This window comes from Bradysia coprophila, unplaced genomic scaffold (genome assembly GCF_014529535.1).
Source record: "Bradysia coprophila strain Holo2 unplaced genomic scaffold, BU_Bcop_v1 contig_594, whole genome shotgun sequence".
Lineage (NCBI taxonomy): Eukaryota > Metazoa > Arthropoda > Insecta > Diptera > Sciaridae > Bradysia > Bradysia coprophila.
This window is the reverse complement of record NW_023503833.1, coordinates 1-16,958: the sequence shown is the minus strand read 5'-3', so window position 1 is coordinate 16,958 and position 16,958 is coordinate 1. Positions and strand designations below refer to the sequence as shown.

The 16,958-nt window shown below is 36.1% G+C and overlaps 3 protein-coding genes and 1 pseudogene across 4 annotated transcripts; 3 read left to right on the top strand and 1 right to left on the bottom strand.

Moving 5' to 3' along the window:
• Positions 1 to 2,563: 2,563 nt before the first annotated feature.
• On the top strand, positions 2,564 to 3,526 carry LOC119083373 (tctex1 domain-containing protein 1-like). Of its 2 annotated transcripts, none has more exons than XM_037193088.1 (3): positions 2,564 to 3,022; positions 3,088 to 3,203; positions 3,268 to 3,526. In XM_037193088.1, the coding sequence occupies exons 1-3, from the start codon at positions 2,652 to 2,654 to the stop codon at positions 3,315 to 3,317; spliced, it is 537 nt and encodes a 178-aa protein (XP_037048983.1). In that variant the 5' UTR covers positions 2,564 to 2,651; the 3' UTR covers positions 3,318 to 3,526. The 2 variants fall into 2 exon arrangements, with proteins under 2 accessions (XP_037048983.1, XP_037048982.1); XM_037193087.1 differs by having other exon boundaries at positions 3,085 to 3,203.
• Positions 3,527 to 3,809: 283 nt separating this feature from the next.
• On the top strand, positions 3,810 to 6,390 carry LOC119083372. Its single transcript, XM_037193086.1, has 2 exons — positions 3,810 to 4,020; positions 4,558 to 6,390. The coding sequence occupies exon 2, from the start codon at positions 4,560 to 4,562 to the stop codon at positions 5,535 to 5,537; it is 978 nt and encodes a 325-aa protein (XP_037048981.1). The 5' UTR covers positions 3,810 to 4,020; positions 4,558 to 4,559; the 3' UTR covers positions 5,538 to 6,390.
• A 3,584-nt stretch (positions 6,391 to 9,974) lies between these two features.
• On the top strand, positions 9,975 to 10,871 carry LOC119083375 (BTB/POZ domain-containing protein At4g08455-like). The gene has a single exon (XM_037193089.1). The coding sequence runs from the start codon at positions 9,975 to 9,977 to the stop codon at positions 10,869 to 10,871; it is 897 nt and encodes a 298-aa protein (XP_037048984.1).
• A 2,145-nt stretch (positions 10,872 to 13,016) lies between these two features.
• On the bottom strand, positions 13,017 to 16,892 carry LOC119083374 (annotated as a pseudogene).
• Between the last annotated feature and the right edge of the window lie 66 nt (positions 16,893 to 16,958).

The window sequence follows — 16,958 nt, the reverse complement described above, 5'->3', positions numbered from 1 at the left end:
CGTTGAGGCCTTATAGCCAGTACAGACTTTCTGCAAAACGTTTTTCAAATGTTGACCCAAGAAGAATGCAACGAAAACACACTTTGGTGTTGATTGTGACGAAAGTGGATCGGTTAGATCAAAATCAGCGTGTCGGAAAAAGATATTTCCCCTCGACACACGCCACAACATTCTTTCCAAGCCATGAATGCGGCTTCGGTGAACTGTTCCGGCTACGAAATCTAAATTGTGGTGAGAAACGTCTTGTTCGTCCGAAAACAAATTGCCTCTGATTGTATCAGCTACACCATCCTTGTCGTTGAAAAAGGACTCAGTCCTCTGAAGAAACTCTTTCAGTTCGAGCAATTCCAAGTAATTTTCATTTAAATTGACGGAATTCTTCGACAACTCCAAAATTTCACTTTCGATCTTCTCAAATTGAGCCTCAAAATTTATGATGTCTTTCGGCTTAGGCGACAATGGATAGTCAGCCACATCTAACTCAGCCACCGGAATCTTTTCTTTTTTAATTTCTGACTCAATATAGCGCAATTGACGCTCAAGTTCGTCACATCGACGTAATTCAGTGGTGAATTTCCGTTGGAAAATGTGGACGTCGGGGTTGAGCTGAAATTATACCAAACGTTAGTAAAATAATCGCTAGTCGGCTGCTATCTTGCAATATACATCTCGAAACTCGACGATACCAGCTTCACCCAACGCAGCAACCGAATTATAAACGGTCTCTGGTTGGATGAATAGTTGGCATAAAGCCATTTCTTCACTTCGAAAGATCGATCCCATAATTGTATGTTACCCAGCAAGGGCTCAATCGACACTGAAGCAATAAATTAATTTTTCTCTAGCGATTATAGTAATTATCGCGAATGGTCAGTAATAAAAATAGATAATCCACACCGAATAAAAACGATACTTTTAATCGACAACTGCATAAGTACATAATGAAAATAGTCACATGCATCGAGTTGGTCAGAACTAAAATCGGTACTACAGTGGAAAATGACTGATATTGAGCTTTTAGGTTGTCATTAGTGTGTCTATTTACCTGTATATGTAGAAATTAATCTGAAGTGATTTGATAAGACCATATTTCATTGCTGTGCCATGATATCAGTATGATGTTATTTGTGGCACATACGCATAATGGCATATCCAAAATTACAATTGTTCAAATATATCTTATCATCAATGAAAGATGTCGTTAATGTTTAGCTATTGATCGAAGAAGATTTAGAGTAACGTTATCTACAATAAAAATTCAGCAATCGATCAATCTGTGAGTTTTAAAATTTTAGAGATATGACAGCAAGCGTATGTCACATTTAATAAGAAATCTATTATTTCATTTCCTTCATCACATAATACTTTGGTATGTAAGACACAGAGCTTGTTTTTCAAAGCAGGATCTAAACGCATAATTTTCCCGAAGATCATAGGTAGATGGGTTCAATTCCAATTCAGGATTCCCTACAACGGTTGATGCATCATAGGTAATTCTCCACGATGAGTCGAAAATATTCATTGAAAGAATGAGAAATCTATTACTTCATTTGCTTCATCATATAATAGTTTGCTTTGTAAGACACAGAGTTGGTTTTGCTGTCGATACCAGACGACCAGCCGTTTTTAAAAATGAGCTTTTGGCATAATTGCAAATGAAAGTTCAGTGTTGCTCGTATAGTGGGTCGGATCGGACTTTAAGCCTAACGTTAGCTGAATATCTTAGGAATAATTTAATGAGATTTTAAAACTAGGGGGCGAAATGGTGTCTCTATTGGTACTGTAAACGACTTTCCTTTTAGCTATAATGATTACGTATTTTCTGCACCTGAGGCGAGTTCTGAAATTGAATTTTAAGCGAGTTCGATTCCAGAACTTGCATCCGGCCCGTGCTGGAAACCTATTATTCGCTAAAAAAAAGCCATTCAGAATAAGTTAGGAAAATAACTATTCTCCACTATGCTAAGACTAATAGTTTCGCCCTGTTTCGCAATGTTAAAGAACCAGCTCTTGCCACTTTCGGATGCTATAGTAAACTGATTCCTATAAACAAAAGACGTAACAGATTAGTAATTATCACGAAACGCTTGCTTTAAGGAAATTAAAAATTTGTTCTAAGCAAGTGATTGGATCCAAAATAAAATTACTTCTCATCAAATCGATGAGGTAGACAATTTCAGGTCAAAGAATGTTTATTAGACAGTCATGCCTTTCCTGCTTTCTCAACAATTCGAGATTATTATTTTTCAAAAAGAGTCGGCTGCTATTATGAAAGTATAAATGGAAAAAAGAATAGATATAACATAACCACATGTGTGTGTGGTGTGGATATTCTATTTTCGAATATGAAAAATAGAAATATCGTATAATATGGGAGCATAAAGTCATGCCAAATGAAAATCCATTTTATATTGAAAAATTCTATTTCCAATGCACTTCTTGTATTATATGTATATTTTTTGCCTTAGACATGCAAGCCTCCCTTAAAGTTATTACAACACCCATCCTCGAACAGCCAAGAATAAGTTTCAGTATATCGTGGCATTTCACTGAGGCACACAAACCGTTCGACAAGCCGAAATTAACAAAAATAAAAAAGTAAAAAAAGTTTTCTCATTTATTTATTCACCCACATAAAAAAAGCTCTAGTCATGGCTTCCGGATTCGGTGGTTGGAAAAACAAGATTCAATCAACGATACATACAAATACCCGAATGAATGCTCTGCTGAACGATCAATTTAACTTACTATCGTTAGGCAAGAAAAAGAATTTGAACCGTCTGAAGGAAGCGTTACAGGAGACACACCAAGGGTCTGAATCTGTTGAACCGGACGAAGTGAAGCCGAAAGGTGATCCAAAAGTGAACGTTGAAGAGATTTATCGCATACTGCAAAGTACAATCGAAGAACAACTCAAAACCGACAAATTCTTTCAAACCTACAATGCACAAATATCGTCCAAATTTTGTCAGATTTTATCGAGGGAAATTCGTGGACGGATCAAGATGTTAAGACATGATCGGTAAATTTTAATACATTTTGCTAATAAATTTGAATGAGTTGAAATTATTTTGGAAATCTTAGCAGATTTCGCATAGTATGCATCGTAGCAATAATCGAAAAGCTTCAGCAATTTATTGACTATAAGATGGGCTTTAATGTTGATCCAAAGTGCGACAATTATTCGACATTTACATATGAAGGTAGTCTTTTCCGGTTACACCAGACAACTTTTCTAGTATAAAACTTATGATAACCTTTTTCCAGGTGCAACTTGCTACATTGTGGCCACTGTTTTCATGGTTTATAAAGATTGAACACTGTCCTGCTTATTTCTGGGAGTAACAATATCGAGAAGAAGAGGGATATGTAGTTAAGTGAGGTGAATAGAATTTGTATTATAAAAGAGTTTATTTTGCATGATGCTGTTGTATTGTTGAGAAGTTTTTGTACCACTGAGTGGTGGTGTATACTAAAATGATGTGAAATCGATGTTAATCTGAAATATATTTACATGAATCTCTACCATTATGCCAACTTATTTAATACACCTGATGCTGACTAGTCATCCCGAATGGGTTCTATCGAATCCACTAAATACTGATCTAGTTTAATGTGTGTTGGATATATAATATTTAACGTCATTAGGTTAAGTACTACTATAAGCATTGTTTATCGGGCAACTCTACCCAGAACTTGCAGCTTTTTTTGGTCGACGTTGTCTATAACAAATAACACTGCTGTGTCGATAATATAGGGGATGGTATTGAATAGTCGACCTAGTCAACGAATTCTATTTCAAGAACAGAACAAATGGGTTATTGTTTAGCTTGTATCCCTACTACCATCGATACTAGATACCGATGTTTGAAGCATGGAAAAACTGTTGAGTCGTCTCATTATTACTTTGCAATTATTCGTGTGTAGAGTTCAGATTTTTAATCTCTGTGACATTGCTGTTAGCCGAAAATTTGTTGCAAAAAGTGTAATTACTTGAACCACGGAAATACTATTCATTTGGTAAGTAATATTCCATTAAAATATTCTATGAGAAGTAGCTAAATGTGAACGGAAATCACGTTCGCATCGGTAGCATTAATTTGAAAGAATTCTTTTCTGGATCTTTCTAAATCGAAGTCCCGTTTTTCACTTAGAATCCATTGATTTGGAAAAAAAAAATGATTTCTAAATATTTTTATTGCAAATTTATAAATGAAATGCATAACGAAGCTACAAATATAATTTCCTATTTCAATAACATCGATTGGTAACGAATTATTGCTACAACGCGTTCATTACGATTTTGGCGCCTCTTCGCGCCTCTTTTCACCGTTTCTGGATCTACCGTTACTTGATTATTGAAAAGTTAAATAATTTATCGAAAGACCATAAAAGTAATTGTTTTAATTTCAAAAAGTTTACAAACCCTCTAAATCTGATTTTAGTCTAACAATTAAAAAAAAAAACATATTCCGGACGACTGACCTTGATGCCATACAGAATTTAGCATAAAAGAATTCTGAACTTTTATTGATTAGATCTCTCTACTGTTTCTAGATATGAGAACAACGTGGAAAAATCATCGTATAATGGATTTACTACTCGTCGCAGCTCTATTATCTGGCTGCATTCTAGGCACTTCCAGTGAGGACATTAAACGCTCCGTCGATGTGCAAAATATTTTCAACCATTTCGACGCTTTGATAAAGTTGAAAAGCACCGTACCAACTGTATCAGATGCTGTATGTGTAACGTCCGTTGATGAGTTAAATGAAATCGAAAATGCCTTTGTTCCCGACTATGACCCCGAGACTGTTTTACGAGACGCTGAGATCAGCATTAAAATTTCGCCGGATTGCGCTAAGCTGGACAGAGTGAAATCGGAAATTATAAAACTCAGAAATGATTTCGGAATAGTGATCGCTCAACCAATATCGTCTCAAATCTACAGAACGCTGAAAACGAGTTTCGAATCAAAGATTATACAATTCGTTGGCTCTCTGGAAATTGCGAAGAAAATGGAGTCTGGCGATCGGTTGGATATGGTGGTCCGGTTTCAAAATGAATTTCAACCACAGCAAAATCGAATCTCCGAGGTCCTAACCAAATTGGAGACCGAACAAAAGCGATCGAATGATGCCAATGTTCAAACTGCAATTGAGCACTTACAACGTGGAAAGTTGGATGAAGCTGTAGCTGCGTTCGCCATTGTTACGGATCATGAAGCGCATGTCGAACGAGCTGTGATGGCTGTATACGGAAACGAAGACGATTTCCCAAATATTTGCCGATTCATTGTGCGATTGCCAAAGCTCAGCAGAGAAAATGGCTACAAAGTCGTTCGCGATCAATTGAAAAAAGATAATCGAATGGTGGATCGCCACATCTGGGTTTTGGCTGCTGAAGTAAGTCGTATACAAGAAAAAGACCGTGGCATACTCAACGATGTGTTCGTCCATATCAAAACCATGGTTCAAAATGACGATTTTGATAGTATCGCTGTAATTTTAAACAAAACAGGCGTATGGAAGCAATGAAGCATTTTATTCCGACTCTCGTACAAATCATTTACGAAGGTGCTGAGACAGGCGGCGTCGAAAAGTTCCTAACCTTTTTGAAGAAAATAACATCCGTTGGTCATAAACTTAATCTGATCAACGAACTGGTTTTAATGCTAAAATCAACGGGCCGCATGCGCGGGCAAGACATGTCCATGATTATATTTGAAATCATCAGATTGCGTCATGTGAAGTCGTCAGACAATAAAGTTTGGCAAAAAACCGTCGAAAAGAATCTACCCGTAGAGCTCCGAGATCTGATTTACGATTCCCTATGTATCAAAAATGCCGAGAATAATGAATATCTGTTCGCCGGTAAGCCAGCCAATATAAATCAACGCCATGTACATACCTCAAGAACGCGAACGAACGAGGCATTTTATTGGAACGTTTACTTCACCAAGAATGGCACGAAAATTCTTATCAGAAGCAGCAAGTATGGCGACTCAGTTTTCTTGATCGATGAAGGGAGTCGCGATGATGAACATGTTCTCCGAGCTTCGATAACCAGTACGCTAGCTGGCGACAAAACAGCCGAATTTAACTTGGAGATGCTGGGTAATGGCGAGTTTTTGATTGTTAACAAATACTTTGAGCAATTGTTGTATTCACCTTTCGATAACGAGCCGAGTGAAGGCAACACTCGACCAGTTTTCTCGAAGAAATATGATCCTAACAACATTGATTTGGATTCTAAATGGATAATTAGTGTGTGTAGAGTTCCTGTTCACTATCAGTTCTAGTCTATCGTCTCCATAAGTGTAATAGTTTTTTATACGTAACTGATCATTGCAAACGAAATTAAAATTTAAAATGAAATAAGGAATAAAAACTGTGTTGGTGTCTTTACTTAGAGCTCTCAAATAATCCGACAGTTAATAGGTCCATACTCACAATCTTCCCTCTCTATCATGGAACGTTTGCAGGTTACCCTTTTTAAAGATTTAGTTGAAGACTGCATGTCGTTTCGGTAAGTACTCTCAGCATAGAAGTTCACTTCATCTCTTCTGATCGTGATATGGTTTACAAATTAAAGGACACAGCTAACTTGCCGATTTTTCGCTTCAATTGTGATCCTTTATCGATGGGATAATTGGTGGGACAGGCAACGGACTTTTGGAAATTATTAGAATTTTTGAAATTCAATGGGATTGTGGTAAGTATTGGAATTTTAGAGTTTAATTTTTGGGAATCAATTGGAGCTGTTGGAATTGATGGTATTGGATGAAATTTTCGGAAATATAGTAAAATTTAAGAGCAATTTCTAGGAATTTTTTTGGGAATATAACAGCATCAAAATCGTTCGTCAGCAAACACGAACTTTCCCACGTTATCCATAAATCTGTTACTCTTCTTTGTTTAAAGCACTCAAATTCCTTTACTTCTTTTCTTTTAACTTTTATCCTAAAATGCTCTGAATTCGAACAGACTATGTTCCAAATTCGTTTATGCGAATACCATACCTGAAAGCAACGTTTCAGAAAGAGGAATGGAAAAATATATATTCACCTGCATATATTTGATCTCGATCCAAAACTTGACCATAACCGGATCGAAGTGCATAATGCATATTATACATTATACACGAAGTCAAACCGACATATTTAATTTCAAGTTTTCAAGTAACATTCTTTTAAATCTTTTCGATTCTTTTAATTCAAAAGATGTTTGTTTTTGTCAATATGCATCGACGCATCACTGTCACATTGATGTCGTTGGATGCTCATGAAAGATTTACGAATCCATTAAAAAATGGTTCAGATTTTTCTTTTTTCTAAATAAAGCACTGACATTGTAACAAGCAGCATAATTGTTGGAGAGAAGAAATCCGAAGACGTGAGGAGTAAAGATGTGCGAGAAAATGGTTGACTTAGTGGGAATATAGATCATCACCTTGTGGAAACATATATCTATAGTCGTCTGTTAAGTATGAAGACAAAATAAGTCATAAGCATCATTTCAGCAGCGCTCTCGAATACATAGAAAGGTATAGAATAAATAAAGTTTAAGATTTTCTGTTAACGACTAGAGAGGACTGTAAGCAAAACAAGTTACTAATCTGTTGCTGTTTGTAAAAGGTTAATTAAACGAGCAATTAGAGTGCATGAAAACGAGGAAATCAACTTATTTTTTTGGGTACACATCTTATAAGAATTACTTCTTAAATATTAACTGCTCTAACAGCTAAAATTAACTGCCACATCCGAATCATACTCCTTTTTACTTTACACACTTTGGTTTCTTGTAGATTATAGAACAGCAAACATCTTCGCAAGAAAAAATGTAATTTAATTGAAATTGCTCAGTCATGGAAAAACGTTAAAAAAAAGTAGCAACAACATGAACTTTGGAGTTTTATTTCTCGCTATTTGTGCTAATTGCCCTGGTTGCACTTTTATTACCGGCAAGGCGGCAAGAGTATTGGATATGACTACGTCATCTGTTAATGACATCGACGACACAAGTATATAATGAGCTCTGAACGTGGTTTTATAAGAGGTTGTATATAAGAGGTTGTATATAAGGAGGTTACGATGATTGCAAAAAATATCCGCTGAAATTTCATACAACATTTTAGTACAACTTCAGTTCAGTTGAAATTTTGTTTAGAAATTCAGTTGAATCCACTAAGTGGGCGCTCTCTGTTAACAACTCTCAATACAAATGAAAGATTTTATATAAAAGCAGACCAAAAACGTTACATTCTCTAATTATATATAAAACAACAACAGTTTTTTTGCTCCCTTTTCGTCCCAGTTGTGTCAATTTTTTCAACAGTTACTATAAGCTACGGTGGCTCCACGAATGTAAAGACGTTACATATTTTTAGCGAAAAGACGATGCATTTCCATATCAAATTTTATGCTGTCCCAATGAAGTATTCTTGCCGTCTGTAAAAGTAATAATTTTTATATCCTTCTATCATTCAACTTATTTTATGTGACCAAGGAGACATTCATATGGTTTCTATGTTAAAATTTTGTGTTATAAAAGCTTTCAATCATAAACATATTTTATGACCGCACGCATTACATACGAAAATTCGGTCAACTCAAGTTAAAGTTAACATTTTAGTCGAATCCAGAAAATCGATTATGAAAAAGATTCAGGCTTGATAAATAAAACTTAAAGATTTGAATCAAAATTAAAATGAATTTAGATGTTAGATGAATACATTCTTGAGAACTAACGAGAGTCATAGCAGGCCCGTAGCTAGAAACCATTTCTCAGACATCCCAGAGGGGGCTCAACGATAGGTATTATCAAAGGCTCTATACCAGGCAAAAGTTGACCGATTTTTAAACGTCGGATTCGTTCCTTAAATCCGCCGTTTATACAATGACAACAAATGAATGAGGGTGATATGGATTTTTATTGTGCGCGAAATTTTTGAAAACGCAAATGATTTTTGTGGAAAAATTTTTATTTTTATTTTTTTGAGGGTATTTCAGATTTTAGGTATTTAGGGTGATCAAATATATATCACTCTAAATACCTAAAACCTGAAATACCTTAAAAAAAATAAAAATAAAAAAATTTCCACAAAAATCATTTGCGTTTTCAAAAATTTCGCGCACAATAAAAATCCATATCACCCTCATTCATTTGTTGTCATTGTATAAACGGCGGATGCAAGGAACGAATCCAACGTTCAAAAATCGGTCAACTTTTGCCTGGTATAGAGCCTTTGGTATTATGAAAGTGTATACCAGAAATGGTCTAATGTCGGCCCGAAGAACGTAGATATTTTTACGTATCTGTCATATCTGTTGTGGACGGTAGATTTTTGGCAATTTCGCGAGTTGAAGCCCGAACGAAGTGAGACGGTTCATTTTAGGCACTTTTGCTTGTCGCTCTCACTTCGTTCGGGCTACAACTCGACACATTGCCTAAAAATTCTAAAATTCCCTCAGTTTCGGGCCCGACGCATGAAAATTACTATTAAACGATCCTATAGGCAAAATTATTTCATGAAATGTCGTAAACGGATGGTCATTTTCAACATATTGTTGTTACGACTCCTAGCATTAACACTGAATTCACTAGACGATTTGGAATATTTAATGATTACAGCTCGCTAACTCATTAAGGAATCTTTACAAAAGATACATACCTCTGAAGTTCGTGCTATGAGGTGCAGTGTTATGTCGATATATTTGCACCCCAACACTGTTTCGAGATACTTTGACACATAGCACATAGCGCACAGCCAAAAAAACAGGCAGTACCAGAAAAGACCAAGTGACAAATTTCTTACATCAATTAAAACTCTAAAAAAAACTTAATTGGAGCAGTCAGTAGAGCAATCATCGAATTGATATGTCGGAAGAATTTAGATTTGATTATGAAGGGAGTAAAGTTTTTAAATATGAGGATCGTTCGCTTATTATTGGCTATTCGGCAAAAATAACAAAGATGATTTGTACCACACGACAAGGCATATTTCATACCGGCATTTTTGGACATGACAATAAAAGCGAACTTAAATGGCGAATTTCTGCTGATTTACCAAATCATTTGTTACGAATAGAACCTGTAGATGAAACAATCAACAAACGTTTCAAGTACATACTGTCGATTGATGTGAATACAAAGGAATTTTACAGCCCTCGTGTCTACGATGGATCAGCATTTCAATGTAAAATGCCCGCAAATTCAGAAATTGGTACGATGAAGATAAAAATTGTTTATCCCTACGAAGCGATAACTTTCTGTTCATGTGCACTGGTAAAATCGAAAGAAGCGATCGTTCAACAACAATCGGTCGAACTAGTCACTACTCTACCAAAAATGATAACCAAAGCCGCATCGAGAAATGAGTACACTGATGTGAAGTTCAGTTTCGAAGACAAATTGGTTGTCGCTCACAAGCATATACTGGCTGACAGAAGTGAAGTTTTTCGCAGAATGTTTTCGTGGAACGCAGATGATCCAAACGCTAATGAACCGATCCAAATTATAGACACCTCGTACGCTGCTTTCGAACTGTTCATGGATGTAATCTATTTCGGAACTGTACCATCGAATTCTGAAATGTTTCTGGAAATGATCGTGTTGGCGGACAAGTATGACATTGCGGATATCAAGGCTGCAATTGAAGCGTCCGCAATACCATTGATGAATTCGGATAATGTAATCAACATGCTGATCACATCAGAACTGCACAACGCTCACCGAATGAAAAACGTAGCATTGGAATTCTGTGCCAAAAATCCGATGACAGAAATAAGCAACGTTCAGAATTTGGCCAAATACCCTGACCTGATGGTTCAGGTTCTAACGTATAACCAAAAACATTTCAAAAAAGCTTAGAATTATTCCGTCAATAATTTGAATTGATCACCGATTGTAAGAATCTATAATTGTAAATAAACGCATTTAAATTGAGTGAAAATAAAAACACCTGACGACCATCCTGAGAATGTTTTTTTTAGACCCGTACGAAGTACTGGGGTCTTATAGGTTTACGCATACGTTTGTAACACGTCGAATTGGACTCCCTGAGTAAGGGGAAACCTATTGTGGTTGTCTAGAGATGCCAAATCCGCGAAAAAAAAAAATGTCCGTCTGTCTGTCCGTCTGTCTGTCTGCACGATAACTTGAGTAAAACGCATCCGATTTTGAAAATTCTTTTTTTTCCCGTTTGGTAATGTCAAAAGACAGGCTAAGTTCGAAGATGAGTGATTTTGGATCGACCCCTCCCGAGCTGTGGCCCAATAAGTGCTTTACGGTTTTTCGAAGATATCTCCGGACATTTAAACGTTAAACTTGTAAGTGATACGTCAAATAAAAGGTATTTACAATACCGATCGACAAAAAAAAAGTTTATGGAAATCGGATGACCGACTAGTGAGTTAGACCCGTGTGGAACCTGTGTGGAACAGGCACAGGGCGGCAAGCAGTTTTTGCTTGTAGGTCGGCCACATTTGAACATATTTCGTGTGTTTTAGCTTTATTAGATAGGCATTGACCGTACCAATCAGGGAAATTTTTTTTAATGAAATTATGTTCTCCGGAGCGTGAGCTAGGTCTCTTGGAGTGAGCTCTTATCTGGCTACTCGGAAGTACAGTGAACGTGGTGTATTTTGACAATATCTCGAGTAAATTTTGACCGAATTTCATGAATTTTTTTTTGTTTGAAAGGTATTAACGAATGTAAAGCGTCGGTACTATTTCCGGTCTCCTAACAAAATGGCTGCCGGCGGCCATATTGGATTTTAGTAAAACGATATAAAGTGGTAAAATTTGTACTTAGATAGTTTTTGTTAACAGAGAAGTAATTGGTTATGTGTGTGGGGTTTTAGGAATCCCATATGTGGACTTCTATATATATCTATATACAGCTATATTGAGCAATATACAAGCATGTAGAGCTATATAATAGCAAATTCATTTGTGGAATGTTTATTTATAGGAAAATATAGGTAAATATAGCTGTTTAAATAGGAATTTATGAAATTTGACTTCGTACGGGGCTGTCTATATTGCCTCCGGCAATTTATTTGCAAGGCAAAGAGTGGATAATTCAAGTGATTTTAAAGCGCGAATAGCTTTTCAGCAGAGAAGAAAATGAAGTAAGAGAAATGAAGAGTTTCACAATAAAGGCTTTTGATACGAATAGGTGTTTCGTACGGGTCGGCGTTAGCTATGTTTTTCTTATTTATTACGAAAAACAAGACCTGATCGAAACAAAAAAAAAGAATTGATCGTAAGGAAAAGAGAAAATTTGATCGCCGTAGGAGGAAAATCTTTTTTCCCAATAATTTTGTATAAAAGGAAAATACTTCTCTGTTTTCAGGATTGCAGGAACTCTTCCTCAAGTTTTCAATTTAAATCATCTTGTACAAGGAGAATGTATTCTACGATCAAATTTTCACTCTCCTGCGAACAATTCTTGTTTTTCTGCGATCAATTCCTCTTTATCTTGCGCTCGATTCTCCTATTCCTGCGATCAGTTCAAATACTTCTCTGATTTTACTGGCTTCAATAGAGACGTCAGGATAATGTTTTATTCAGTGGTCGGTATAGTTTTAACTTCGATTTCAAAATATTGGAAACGTTGTCTGACTAGTTCAAGCAGAGTTAGACTATAACCATAAGGGCTAAGGTCTCAGACCGTTGCGCTGTGTAAAAGTGAAGCTAGAAAACTCTCAAGACATGATTTCTCGTGACTAGTTCCACAAGTGAGTAGTTTTTACTTTCGCCTGGCTCTTTCAATAATTTAGAGTTTGTCCGAGTTGGTGCAGATATACTTAAAGATCGGAGTCACGGAAAAATTCAAAAGTGTTTTGCTTAACGGAACTAGTGTATGAAGTTGAGAAATTGGTCAGAAGAAAGTAGAAGGAGTAGGAGCAGAAGCTAACCGCTCAAGCTTTGAAATAAAATTTCGTGAAGGCATCCAAAATTTTCCCTTGCTCATGAACTAGCAATTGGAGAATCACAAACAAAACCAAATCGTTGTTATATTACCAACAATCGTAAACGAAATTTAATTTAAAAAAAAGAAGCCTAATGTGTCATTTCTACTACATACTAAACATAATACGTTCCATTATATTGTTTATGTTACACTATCATTATTAGGTATATCTATAGTAGGTATAGAAAAACAGAAGGAAAACAAACTTAAAATTAATTATTTGTAAAAAGAAATCAAATTCACTGCTATGAAGTGCTTAAAAGTGGGTGGCTTTGTTACCTTAGATCTAATATTTCTTTTCTCGGAAAATAGACACAATTAATCATTCTTAATTTAGTTAAGTTTCGTAGTTTTCATTACAAAAATACTTCATTTCTAATTAATTTTTTTTTTATTACAAAAAGTTTTGTTTCTATTAAATCAGCACATCACAGACATGAATAACTGAAGTCATTTCGATTGAAATTATAATAAAATCCATGAAAAGAGTGACAATCGAATCAGAAGTCATTGATCGGAACTTCGTATAGTTGGCAATGGTGAAAAATATGCTTAGCAGTCGTTCTACTGTTATGACTCGAATGATTTCACTTTTCGTTTAATATTTCAATTAAAATGATTGAAGATTGAAATGGAACAAAAAAACACCTAAGAGGCATCGATGCTCAGCTAAATTTGTAGCGTACATTTGTGTGGCTCGTATTTCATTTTTGATGATATTTTTCCATCAGAATCTCAGAGCTAGTCAAACGACTACAACCAAATCTTATTTCTGTTAAAAGCTTACATATTCGTGGTCATTATTGCGGTCCTACATTTTTGAAAAGGGATTCGGGTGGAAAGATAGCATCAAAAGCAAACTGAACGTTGTCAAACAAAATGTGGCTCATCTGGACGAGTGAAAAATGCTAGAATTTCGGTCTTCGGTTTTCTCCACATTATCTGTTATCGTTAACGGCGATGATAAGAAATTACGGCCTGTAGCTAATCATATAATGCTAAAACAAACGAAGTAAAAGAATTAGTAGGCCATACTTCACACAAAAGAAGTAACGGATGATATCGATTAGCTTGCCGTTTAAAAAAGGTGACAAGGTTAAGCCTATTTTTGGGAAATTATACAGCTATGCTTCTAGCATGAACATAAGAAATATTAGGAGACTTCTGGTTTCTTGGTGTGAATAAAACCAGCACATGCAATCGTACACGAAAGTCAAAAATTTGGAGGCTTCTTGACATTGGAATAATTAGTGTTCGTTCTATGCTAGAAGCAGTGCTATAGAAATTGATTTTCATAATTTACTAAAATTTCCAGGAATTTGCTAGTTTTTCCGGTATCTCGCAAAATTTTCTAGAATTCGTCATAGCTAATTCTGGTAAATTCTGACAAATCTTTTAGTGAATTTTGCCAAACTTTTAGAAATCAACTTCCCAACAGGCATTCCATACCGTTCTTACAGCACCTATGAAACATTTTGGCCAATGAAATGTTAAAAGAATCGTCGTAATTTCACAAATTCCGGATTGTGATTTTATCTCATGAGCCAATAAAAACAAACAGAAAGTTTACTTCGATTAGTAAATGCGAATGTCTTATTGCCAAACTCATAACACGTCGAACCACATAACTCCAAAGTGAACACAAAAACTGGTCGTCAATCGCGATATAAGAAGACAAAGGAGCCAATTCCTGGGACGAATCAATTAGAATGACTCATCGAATGAAATGCGACCAGGTTAATGTTGTTTAGAAAAGGCAAACAGTTTATCAATATTGTAATCATCATCTTCATATTATTTTTTCACGCAAAATATCCTTACTATCTAAAATACGATTAAAAAGCGAAATAACTTCTGTTAGTACTGTAGGACCAATTGGCTTTTTCGTATTATTGTTCCATATAAAAAAAAGAAAAGAAAATTTAAATTAAGAAAATTGAAAATGAATGCAAAACTCATCAATTTTTCGTTACGATATCATATACTGTCTGATGACTTGCTAATTATGATGAGCATGTGAGTTGGGTGAAAATAACGATTTGAGATCATGTTCGTATATTGCTATTATTAGCATGATTCCAATGCCTAATGAAATCCCTAGCATCTGAAGTAACAATCGGGAAAATGCGAATCCTTCTTTGTGCGATGTAGTCAATTCGGGCATCTGAAATCCAAAATTTTAGTTTTTCTTAATCGAAATATCTAACGGTTAAACGAACCATATCGACCAATGCAATATAAATAAACGTTCCAGCTGCACAAGCGAAAATCCAAGAAGAAGCTTCCGGTGTATCACCGATTAAAATACCAAGAATAGTGCCGAAGAAACTTAGAACGGATGACAAAACGTTGTAGTAAACCGCCTGACGAGCGGACATTCCAGCTTTCAGTAAAACCGCAAAGTCTCCCTATGTTAACATTCAAATGTTATCAATTTTGCCTTAACTAAACGAATGAGTGGAGGAACGGTGCAGACAAACAAACTGATACTAACCAATTCATGTGGTAATTCGTGACAGAAAACAGCAATCGCTGTAGAAAATCCACCGGCAATGTTATTCGAAAAAGCAGCACCAATCGCCATTCCGTCAGTAAAATTATGTAAACCGTCACCCATGATGACCATCCAAGCAACAGCAGACATAGATCTCGGAGGTGAATGAACGTGACCATGTGCACTGTAAGTTAATTTGACATGATTAGCATAATACATCTCGTGGGATCGGAAATTCTTTCAAAAATCATGATTTGCTTACTGCGAATGGCCATGATGTTTGGACTCGTGTTCTCGCAAAATTATTGTGTAGCTCTCCTCTTTGATTGTCGGCTTGTCTTTAGACTCATTTGAACCATTTTCAACTAGTGCTGAACCACCTTCAACGTGATGTCCGTCTTCTTTCGCCGCTCTCAAGGCAACATAACCATCAGCTATGGAATAATTGTTTTGTGCCAGTAAGTTTTGAGCCGCATCCAAGTAGTCATTGTGTTCATGCTGATGTGCTTTACTGTTGTGATTTTGATTATCACTTGCTATCGGTGACTGACCGTTTTTATGGTGATGATGATCGTCTTTCGTGTCTTTTGCTATCTCGTCATAGCAATATGGATAGGAACTATACTTGTGTTTACACTCCTTACCGGATGAGTTCGATTTTTGTTTCGCGTCAATTCGGGGTCACGCATAACGCGAACTCGTGACGATGGTTTCTCCTTTTTCCTCGATTGCTTTACGCCATTCAGCGATCATTGTGAGCAATCGCTCAACAAGAAGAAAACAATACTCCCAGGCTGGCTACCAATCCTTTCAGAGTCATGGTAATGTGCGGATCAGCATCTTTGGCAAATGTCATCATGGCCTGAAATCGTTAACGATAATAGCAACAAATATCTTCGAGACATAACCTTCGAAAACACTTACGTGTGGAAGAAGATGAAGGAGAGCATCACCGGCCAGTGTACCGACAGCCAGTGCGACCAAAAATTGTAGAATTGAATGTAGTATTCTTTGTCCATAAAAGGTATGACAGCTACACCAAGAAGCCCACATAAACTTGTACCCAGAATTGAAAGCGTTGCATAGATCCACACTGTAATGTTAGATTGTAGTAAACGTCATATACAATCTACACACTAAAACCTATACACCACATTCAGCAACGTTGATGTAGCTTACAAGGTTAATGTACGATCAAAACATTTCTTAAATATTAACTCACCCAAAGTGCGATCCTCAGCACCAATATGATCTTGATGCTCTCCATGAATATGCAAATCTACGGGCACTAAACTGCTAGCTATACACCCAGACCGTTCCGATTCTGTCGGTGCTGTAGCATAATAAACTATTAGCGGACAAATGGCCAGATAGTCTTCGTAATTGAAATATAAATTCTCTTTAATTGACTGAATTGAATCTGTGTGATTTAACGTTGAATTCTGTGATGAATCTCCTTAAATATTAGTTTCGTTGACTTGATGTC